The sequence below is a fragment of the Melanaphis sacchari genome, unplaced genomic scaffold (assembly GCF_002803265.2).
Source record: "Melanaphis sacchari strain LSU unplaced genomic scaffold, SCAv2.0 Contig47_pilon_pilon, whole genome shotgun sequence".
In the NCBI taxonomy this organism is placed as follows: domain Eukaryota; kingdom Metazoa; phylum Arthropoda; class Insecta; order Hemiptera; family Aphididae; genus Melanaphis; species Melanaphis sacchari.
The window spans coordinates 1,484,550-1,496,082 of NW_020271320.1; the positions used below are offsets into that span (position 1 = coordinate 1,484,550).

The 11,533-nt window shown below is 27.0% G+C and overlaps 1 protein-coding gene across 1 annotated transcript; it reads left to right on the forward strand.

The window, feature by feature from the left end:
* Positions 1-4,762: 4,762 nt before the first annotated feature.
* LOC112598324 (armadillo repeat-containing protein gudu-like) lies at positions 4,763-10,714 on the forward strand. Its single transcript, XM_025344733.1, has 10 exons — positions 4,763-4,933; positions 5,227-5,403; positions 7,099-7,245; positions 7,322-7,534; positions 7,636-7,784; positions 7,851-8,177; positions 9,398-9,869; positions 9,996-10,184; positions 10,298-10,519; positions 10,589-10,714. The coding sequence occupies exons 1-10, from the start codon at positions 4,763-4,765 to the stop codon at positions 10,712-10,714; spliced, it is 2,193 nt and encodes a 730-aa protein (XP_025200518.1).
* The last annotated feature ends 819 nt before the right edge of the window (positions 10,715-11,533 follow it).

Here is an 11,533-nt window from a genome sequence, read left to right on the forward strand (position 1 = left end):
GCTTGTAAACCTTCTAAATGCAGACGGTTATTATAATACATATATAGACAGACATTGTATACGTTTAAATGTCATTTTGAGCTAAGCACTTAGGGGATATGGTGTTCTTAAATCACATGCCCTTAAATGGTAAAAACTGAAATATACATCAAATATTTTATATTACAAAGTGCTAACATTTAGAAAATTTCTATACAGCTATTATTTACAAGTAATCTTTTAGGTACCATTTTTATATCCATTATACCAAAAGTGAAATGTAAATTGAAGTATTAAATACAATAATGTATAAAATCCAGACGGTTATTATAATAGACATTGTAAACGTTTAAATGTCATTTTGAACAAAGCACCTAATGATTGTGGCGTCCTTAAATCACATGTCCTTAAATGGTAAAAACTGAAATATACATTAAATATTTTATATTATAAAGCGCTAACATTTAGAAAATGTATTATGTGCTATTATTTACAAGTAATCTTTTAGGTACCATTCATTATAATTAATTGCTATAATTGCTATAATATTTATTGTAGTAAAAATTAAATTTAAACTGAAATATTGAATACAATATAATATAATTGAGCTGAAAACGAAGCATAAATAAAGGTATTAACTTCCAATTTTAAGGATGGTGGATGTAATACACGCATAATATTATCAGTTTTATTTTTATAATCTATATGTATAGACTTTTTTCAACCAGTAGGTAGTTGTTGCTAAAATAATATGACAATGATACACGCTAGAATTCTATATTTACGAATAATATTTTACATCCATTTCTGTGTCAGGTAAAACGTGAGTGAATATATTTTTATATAAATTTACGATTTTGTAATGTTTCTACGCATAGCTGATTACACCTAATGTTACAATATAAGAATTTGTTAAGCGATTTAACTGTAAAAGATAGAATATAAGAAAATACATTAAGCATAATTCTACGATTAGCATTATAAACGATGAAAAATGTGACATTGTAATTCCAAAAATACGCACGGTTTTCAGTTTTCTTGAACTGAAATTAAATTTGTGTTAGAGGGAAAACGATTTCGTTTATATGCTAAGTCGCAAGTGAAATCAGTAATACGCTAAATCGCGTGATTACCAAAAAAATCGGAAATCACTTATGACTTATGAGTTGAACACGGATTTTTATGCATTAAAAAGTATTAAAATATGCAGTAAAAATAATAAAAATATGCAACAAATATGCAAGAATTTTTTTTTTTTTATATAAAATGTATAAATTAAATAACTTATAAAAGTTAATTACTTAAATATAGAAATATAAGAAATATGAGAAATTTTCGCTTTAAAATGCTATTCGAATTTTGTAAAAATATGCAGAAAAATATAAATATAATATAAAATTATTTGATTAAAATTATTATAATTCATGAAGATAACTGACAAAAATCCAAAAAGTAAAAATATGCGATTCCATAGAAATCCGCGTTCTACTTATGAGTATAAAGTATATAGAATAATACATCCACGGCCAATGTAATTATAGCTCAACTGTATACTGTGTACTGTTCTCATCGTATTCAATCACACAAAATATATCCAATTATTTGAATAACGTTCTGTCAATTTAATTATTATTTATTACACATGATTTATATTATATTATCTATAACTGAAACACGTAGACTTGTGAACCTTTTCACAATCCGAAACATAATTATACTAGGTTAGATGCCAATTGCAATATTCGTAGTCGTAATAATGTATTAACATTAAATACACAACGACAGAACGATGTAAAATATGCATTATTTATAAAACATACTTATTGGCATCGGTGTTGTTTAAAAATTATAAATATTAAAATGAAATGTTTTCGCATTGTATCCATACAAATTATATGAGGCGTATAGCTGCGGTCTACGGGTATAACGGAACTCAAAGTATGATGGTGACAATAAACGTGCACGCAGCAATATAATAAAATATATATCACGTAATATAAATGCTATTATATCACACCCTCGTAATTTTTCCCCCCAAAAATAACAAAAGTAATGGAATCGTTCACTTTATTATAACACTTGCGTCAGTGTGCCGTTAAAATCTATTCGCCTATTCGTGACATTTTGATTATTCGTTGTCAAAACTAAAGTTAACTTCCAATAAAGGAAAACATATTATACAAAATTTTCTAGCTACTCCAAATATATTACATAACGTTGTGTTATTAAATTGTGGACTATGGTCATTATATCTCGCAGGTGTATAGGTACTTAATATTATTATTACGCGGCGTTAAAAATATTAATTACAGCTACTCATTCCGCTAAAAAAGCATGTGTAATTAATAATATAAAAGGCGTGTAAAGTGCGTCTCCTACAGGATACGGCGCACAATTAATTTCGTGCAACAGCTGGAGGGGATTTCTCGCAAAGGTTTCATCCGCCGATCGATATCCTTTTAACTTTGGGGTGGCGAGTCCGTCTTACACACAATATTCTTATTAACTTATTTATTTATTTGATTTTTTTTTGATTTTTCAGCTACCAAATGTTACATATAATATATAAATATATAAGAATTGAAGTATTTTTGAAGGTCTTTGTACTCATCCATAGCATTATTTTAATTATTAAAAGTAATTAACGTTACAGATAAATATTTTTTGCTCTGAACTAGAGTGGTTGAAAAAATATTGGAGCAGTAAAATAATATAATATAAAATTTAAACGAATAGATTAACACGTATTATAAGTTATCTAAAATGTTAATAATATAACACTCCGCTCATCCAAACTAAAAATTTCTTTATGAAATTAACAGCAAATAAAAATAATAGTAAAATTTTATAAGTATAAAAAAAAAAAATTAATTTATAAAACAAAAACTGTTTTACCAAATAAATATATTAACGTTGAATTTTTTAGGATACAGATGGTCATACGAACAGCTAGCTTTTATATCAGCATCAATTAGTCACTAAAGATAAATTATCCATTGACTTCTATAGTAGATATATTAAATCATAACATTTTTGTACGACAACAACGAAATAACAGCACAATAATGTACACTTTTTCAATCCTAACATTTTATTTGCATAAATATAGTGAAACAAAACTATTATTTTTTTTCCAATAGATTTACAAAATTAAAAAAAAAAAAACTTTTTTCTTATACTTATTTCTTATTGTTCCAACTTTGAGGTATATGAATCATACTAGTATAAATTATAACTACTATTATGGACTAACGGGTTTCTATGATATAATATTATAGTATTATTTATTTATTCCATAGAGTAAAGAATTAAATATAATATAATACATAATATTATATATATTATGTGTACAATTCACTGGATATAGTTTTATTTATGCGATATGAAAAGTGGTAAAATAAATTATATTTTAATCAATAATTAATATTGACACACTGTAAACTAAGATAGGTATATTACTATAAAAGGTAATAGACATATATAAAATTTTATGTGTTTATATTCTTACTCCGTGGATTTACGGGTGTGATAGTAAATATTGCGTATATGAAATAAGTGGGTGAAACACGATTGCGGACGATCACGCTATAATATGAAAAATTGACACAAGATATTATTTTGTACCCAAAAAATGACACGATTCAGGACGAACTTAGTGAAACGTTACCAAATTGTGCGACGCAGTTTACGGAACACAACGATTATCAATTTGATGATAGTCTTGTCGTTCGGATGTTTAGTGAGCATCAATTACAACACGGTTTAAGATTTATATATAATTACGTAAAGTTCACCTATATATTCTTAAATCGTGGACACAATATTAATAATAATAATAATATAAAATATAAATGATGATAAGTGATATTGACGTCGTATTTCTATAATTACTCGTAATTTATAATAAATCGTCCGTGATACATTTAAACATTTCATCAAGACAAAGAAACGATAATCTAAAATATGTTCAAGTAGATATTTACTTGTGTCGTTATTAATTGTAAGTTCATAATTTAGGCTAATTTATAGTAACTTCAATACCTTTACTATAATCAAAATTAAAAACTTGGTTTTAAAATAAGTAACACACGTAGAGTAGTTAACCGTAAACACTGTACTGCGACAATAATTGTGTTTGTCAACATAACATAACACACAAGAAAATTATCAAAGTTCAAACGCAATCGTTTATACCAAATTTCAATAATACTAAAATAATTGATAATAACCAATAAGTTCGCTTTTAAACATTTTATATATCACATGCAATTGGTGCACTATTTAGAAATGCTAAAAAAAAACCCAGAACGCAATTATTATTAATAGACAGTAGTATTACACTATTACACATTTACATCTTTTTACTAACTCGAGATCGAAATGAATATTTCATGAATTTGATTCTATGTAATATAAATCGAACTTATAGCTTATACATAGTTTCGTTTTAAAGCAATAGAAAAAAATAAATGCCTTCAAAATTCATACTCTAATCTTTAGTTATATCATACAAGTCGAGTACTGAAAAAAATAAACAAAAATTATAATAGTATATATTGTACTATTTTTATAAAAGATTTATAATATTTGAGTTGATTTATATATAAATATACTAAACGTAATAATATGTTAAATTTCTGAAAAATCAATGCAAATTATTTATTATTTTAGTTAGCTAGGTAACGTGTACGTTTATTTCGTATCACTTTCTAAGTACTATTTTTTTTTTTTGTATTCAAATGTTGTGAAATAGTATAAATAATATTGAAAATAGTTTATTATTATGGCAGACGAGCAAGTGGAATTAGCGTCAAAAGATGTTTTTGTTTTATTGGGAGTCTCTGTTCCTGAAAATTTAGAAATTGGAACTAAACGGCAAGAACAAGGTGATACAAAGGACGTTGAAAACGAGTCAGTATTTACACTCGATGAAGATGACAAAGTGTATTTTATGGTAATGAGTGACGTATAGTTAGGTACAATTATTTAGTTAGTGTGACGGTAAAAACATGTTTATGGTTTTTTCTAGGAAATAATTGGGTGAAAGATTCACTAAGTAGTATATATTATTGTGTATGAAATTATTATAAACTTGCATTGTTATAAATGTATAATAACTACCAAAACATCTGAGAATATGCATTCGAATAAAATTATTAGTTTAGTGCCTAAAAATATTTGTTAAATAATTAAGTTACCTACTACTTTGGTGTTTTCAAATGTCGTAATATTTTTGTCGATTTCAAGAATGTTGTCGAACCACTTGTGGTCGATGTCACACCACCGGATGATTTGGACAACAGTTCTACTGACAGTTTCACTCAAACTGAAATCGAAGAACAACGATGGTATAATCCAACATTGAACACAGGACTAGAAAAATCTGATTTTGAAACCTTAAAAAGACTGTTAGCAGAAATTAAGGTGAACAAATTTTAACTGATGATAAGTAATCTAGACAATTGGAAAGTAGATAACTAATGTGATATACAAATATATTTTTGATCATTAATACATATTTAATTTTATACCAAGGTTGTGTGCGATCATATTATTAGTTATTATAGTTTCAATTACTATTCTTAAGATAACATTATTAATTATTATACACACCTAAATTAGCCCACCTTCAAAAATAAGTATACATAGATAATAATAATTATATATTATTTACTTGACTCCATAGGCACTGCAAATATTGAAGTCTTATACCATATACTAACATAACATTAAAAGTGTGTGCGATATTACCTTTTATTGTACTTGTATTGTTTTTTCATTTATTTTACATATATTTTTGTTTTAAGGCATAGCTCTACAAAACGTTTTATTTATAAATCTACGACTAGTGTATTATCTATGAAAGTTGTGCTGAACTGTAGATATACAACGAAATAATGTAATTAATTTTAACTTGTACTTGTAATAATTATTCATGGAGAATAAAATTGGTATGATTACAACTTTTTGTTACGTAATATCGGTGAAAATAGAGGTGTTTTCCACCCATTTTTGATTAGCAGTTTATATTATATGATTATATTGTATATTATTGTATGTATTAAAATATAAGTCAATCAAAAGATTTGGAATTCTATTACCCTCTTATGCACGTAATTGAACGAAATAAAGTTTGTTGTGGTCATACCTTTTTATTAGTAATTTAATCATTTTTTTTTTTTTTTTTTTGTATTGTTTCTATTGTACTTAATCATTATTAAATATGTTATTAGAACTAAAAACACCGATAGATTTTCGAAAAACCATTAAATATAGGTTTTTAACTAACTCTTCGTCAAAACTGATTTTTACGTTGGAACTAGTTTTAAATTTTTTTTGAAACTAGTGTGCTTGAAATTTATTGGTGAAAATTAAAAATAACCAGTAAAAATTGATTTTTGAGTCATTTCTGTATCATTGAAATGGGAGTAAGTACACATAATACGATAAGGAGTGATGAACTTTCATTGCTTTCATTTTTTCATTTAAGTATTTTAAGTGTTAGTCATAGATTATACCTCGTCGTTCTTTCATTGTTTTTATTTTGGTTTCGTAATTTTTATTTATTCCTATATGTAGTCAACCACAGTTGGTTGTTAATTGATCGTTCGATAAGATATAATTAGCGCAACAGTTCTGTTCCCTTCTCATATATGTTTTTTTCCCAAATTTTGGTAAATCTTTTTTTTCAAATTTTGGTAAATTAAACGTGATCCTTAAAAATTTTAAATCGTCATCGTGCTAATCCAGGTTATAAACTGAAAAATAAGCATTCTAACTACGACTGATATAAACGACATGATATTCATAGCTATTAAATAAATATTATATTATTGTTATTATTAGGTATGTACAGTATTGAAGTGAACTAAATTATGTTGAATTTTTATAGCCAAGTGATCGAAATAATCTTAATTAACTTCATAGCCGGGCTGTATATTACAATCACCTATAGTAGCGGATGTTTTAAAATTTATTTTAAGTTATACTTCAGTTAAATTCATTTTTTTAGTTAGGTATATAATTTGAAGTTAAAACTTTTTTTGACAAATTTTTGATTTTAACTGTAATATCGTAGTATTTATTAATATATATTTTTAATTAACTTTCAAACTTTAGAATACTGACCCGACAAAAACTTTAGCTGCATTGATCAAACTTAAAATGGAAAAAATATTAGAGGGACCATATCAAAACATGTTTATTGCTTTAAACGGCTTCAAAGTGCTGATTAATATACTGGAATGTAACAACGAAGATTGCATGGTATACAGAAAACTATCTCATTGTTATAGGTTTTTTACTTATTATTTTAATCATAAATGCAACAATGATACTTCAGGAAAACGCTTTGATCATTGTACACGAAATGTCCCAACATTATGGAATCCAATGTTCGTTATGTAAATTGGATGCAGTAAAACCATTAATTAATATTTTGTTATTTATAAACAACTACAACGTCAAATATTTAGCTTCGGAAACGTTACAGAATATTGCCAAGCTAAGGAAAGGCAGAAAGCTTATCCGCCTAAGTGGCGGGATTAAGATTATAGTAAAGTATTTTCTACGGTTATCGATCACGTATTAAACTTAAGCATTTATCTATTGGTTTTTGATCAAATATTACAATAAAAATAACGATCGACGTTTAAGGTGCAAATGATGAACGTATCAAAATACGTATTACCCATGCATTTAAATAATATGAATGAAACAAATCGAGCCACAGTGGGTTTGATGAACTGTTGTTCCGGTATCCTTAGACAACTGTGCCGGTCTTTAAAAAGTCAAGAAGAGTTGTGGTAAAGCTTATGAACACTTTATTACTACGGTGCATTATGCCTTAAACTAAATATACGTTTTCATAGGGAAACTGGGTTCGTGCAATTGCTATCTCAACTTTTGAATTCGGTACATAGCGAAACTCAAATATCCATAATGAGTTTAGTCGCGGAATGTTGCCGTACGCGACCAGAAGTCGTTCAACAAAAGACAAATATAAACATTAGAGTATTACTAAAAGAGCTGAACATTTTGCAGCAAATCATACAGTTTTTGGTTAGTGATATTACGCAACTTGCGGAAAAAGCAGCCGAAACGATACTGTGCATGTTTGACGACAGTCTTGCAATATACGACATACTGCTGAAATACAGGGGGATGGAAACTATATTCAAAGCTATGCAAAAATTCCAGTAAAAACAAATATAAACATTATACATATAATTATATTATAGTATAATAGTATGTGCAATATGTACAATATGTGCATGTCAATATGTCATTAATAAGCTTAGAATGAAATCTTTGGCCAGTTGCTCAAATATTTTCCTAGGTAGCAACTAGCAATATTAATTTCAATAAACCAGATACCAATGATTTTTTGATGTTATATAATTCACTGCCTGTATAATATTTTCATTATTATATACTTTTTCTTTTTAAAAGAATTCGAATTTTAATTTAAGTCTAAAATCGAAAAATTATATATTTCACTGATTTCATTTATTATTAAATTAAAGACAATACATAAAAACTGTAAGTATAAAAATATTTGGTTAAACTCTGCAGTGACTGCGGAAATAATTAACTAGATTTCAATATTAATTAATACTAAAATAATGCTTTTTTACGGATAATATTCTAAGAATAAGATAAGGTAGGTACAAGGTTCATCGGCGATCACTTAATGGAGTATTTAAAATTTATCACTGTAAGATTTTTATTGTAATAAAGATTCTTAAAATAAACCCTTTGCCTTTAAAAATTTTAAATGTGAATATAAATATTCTTAAAATTGATATAATAGTCAATTCTTTTTACTTAACTAAGTCCATAGCAGAAAGTTTATAAATTATAAGTTAATATGTATGAAATTTGTGAGTCCGCAACAATATTAATAGTTAATTAATAACGTTAAAAATAACGTTGTTAATATTATTTTGTTCTTTTGTATGTTTCCTAAGCGCAGAACAATATTAATACCATTTTTTTGCTAAACCTAATCATTTTATTTTGTGTAACCAATGTAAACAAAAAAACAATCAATCGTTTTTCGTGAATCAATTAATCCCGCTGTAAGCCCTTCTACAAAATTTAAATTTGTAAAATTGTTTCTTAGTACGTAATAAGTACATTTTCTCAAAATTTCATATGAATCAATCGGTAGTTTTGGGTATACTCTGATCAGTTAGTCAGTCATGACACGTTCAAATGTATACATAAAATATAAATAATGTACTCGAAAGGTTTTGATTTTGTTTTTAAAAATGTTTGTCATATTAAAACTTATTCTAACCTCCATACATATTGTTTTTTTTAAATATGCCGTTGCAAGCACCTATTACCTATTGATGGTATACAACCGTCTTAATATAAAAACTATATTAATTAGTCATAATATTTTGTCTTGTAGGAATGAGGATCACGTTATGGTGTTAGTTATCACTCTGTTGTGGAAGAGTTCGTTGCATACAAAATGCAGACAAGTTATCGAGAAAGATCCCATTGTAGATTTTCTACTGGGATTATTAACATACAAATTCGATGACCGAGTGATCGGCTACGCTGTCGCCACCCTGTCCGAACTGTGGAAATCTGAATCGTTGCGGGGCAAGCTTAGACGATTAGCCGTGCCCCAGTATCTGGAACTACTAAATACTAGCCTGCACAGCTTAGTGTTGGCGCACGTATGCACCGCTCTGGGCCGAGCATCTAGTGACCCACAAAGTATGGAAATAATCGATGAAGCCAAAGGATTTCGATTGATTTTCGTGCTATTGCCGTCCCTGGACGTGGACGAGTTCGATAAATACGAGGACTTTTACGAACCGCAAACGATCATCGCCGTTGCCGAATGTCTGGCCATGATAGTTGAAAACACAAAAGTAAATGTACTTTTTATAATATCTACTATTTACGGTATTTTATGTGTTTAGTGAGCAATATTAAATTACACTATTATAGAAATACTAGTTTTTTTTATTATTGTTTTACATTATTGGTTTGTTTAGTTCAACCTGAACCCTCTAAAAGGAATGTATGAGGCTGTCTGCGATTTGGTAGATTTACTAACACATAAGAATTTGGACTTCTTAGCGGCGGTTTGTCATTTGATTGACGTGATCGCTACATTCGAAGAGAATTTAAAAATAATGGTTGATGCAGGAATCGTTGAACATTTATCAAATCTTGTATATACGGTAAGTTTAAATGTTCATACCCAATAAACTTGAATGGTTATTATAATAATATATCTGTAATAATACGATATATTAAATATCTATTATATTATATATATCATTATTTGTTACAGGAGCATACAAATTTGAGAGCCAATCTTTGCAAAGCTTTGGGTAAATGCTGCAAAATTGGTGTTACAGCGCGTAGATTCAGCTGCCAAAATATTATTGATGAATTAATTAAGTACACGCAATCAGAACACACAGTAATTAGAGAAAACGTTCCTCTTGCGCTTAGTGGGCTATCGGAAGATCCATTAAATTGTGTAAGGATTGAGGCTCTCGGGTTTCTACCGGTATGTTTACATTTCTTTTAATGAAAAATGTGGTACCATTTATTTAAAAATGTTAATGAAATTGTCTAGTTTTTGAAAGAATGTATACATTCGGATAATCCTAAAACGGCCATGGCTGCTGTTAACTGTTTGAGCAACGTAAGGAAAGCAAGTGCAGCTATAGGCCAGTTTCAAGAATGTTCAAAGAAACGTTGAAAATTATGTATTATATATATAATATATACAAAAAAATATATTATAATATATTGCTTATGCATAATAAATAAATATTTTAAAAACTAATTAGTTAAATATAACATTTGTATTATGATTCGTATTAAAATTTTATTTAATCTAATAAACGCCCTACTCTGAGTATAGTTAATATCATAAGCGAAACTAGACACTTATTAGAGCAGGCCCAGTGAAAAATATAAAAAAAAAACTTCTATTAATAACTTTATATAATAATTTTGTTTAATGTATGTATGTATAATGTATATGTATATATACAATGAATATTTCTTTAAAATTTAAATATTTAATAATAAACAAAAATTTTAATAACTATTAATATATTTATAATTTTACTATTTAAATTATTATTATTAAAATGTCCATGGTTATGTAATGTTAAAAAAAATACATACATATATAAAATTTTTTTAATGAAAGATTGTATTTTTATAGGTAGTTTTAAAATTATTCCGAATTGTTTTCATAAAATTGTTGACAATTTACACATAGGTACTGCTTGTTTTGTGTCGAATATAAAATAAAAATGACGAAAATATTGAATTTTATAATGAAATTATATGAACAAACAAACGATAAAATTGACAGACTATAACTATCCATAACAAGAAACGATTATGGTGGTTTTTTTTTGTATCTAAAAAAATAATCACTAACGAAAATAATATTGAACAAAATTAATTTCGAGTTCAGTCACATACAGTGACTTTAAAAACACCTATAAATTAAAAAAAAAACTATCGTTAATTGTTTTAAATAGCATTAAATGATAGCTTGACT

Bases quoted from the DNA above. Each gene is read 5' to 3' on its own strand.
- LOC112598324 (XM_025344733.1), top strand. From the start codon at position 4,763: ATGGCAGACGAGCAAGTGGAATTAGCGTCAAAAGATGTTTTTGTTTTA. The intron at 10,185-10,297 runs GTAAGTTTAAAT...TATTTGTTACAG, and splicing joins TATCAAATCTTGTATATACG to GAGCATACAAATTTGAGAGC. The intron at 10,520-10,588 runs GTATGTTTACAT...GAAATTGTCTAG, and splicing joins AGGCTCTCGGGTTTCTACCG to TTTTTGAAAGAATGTATACA.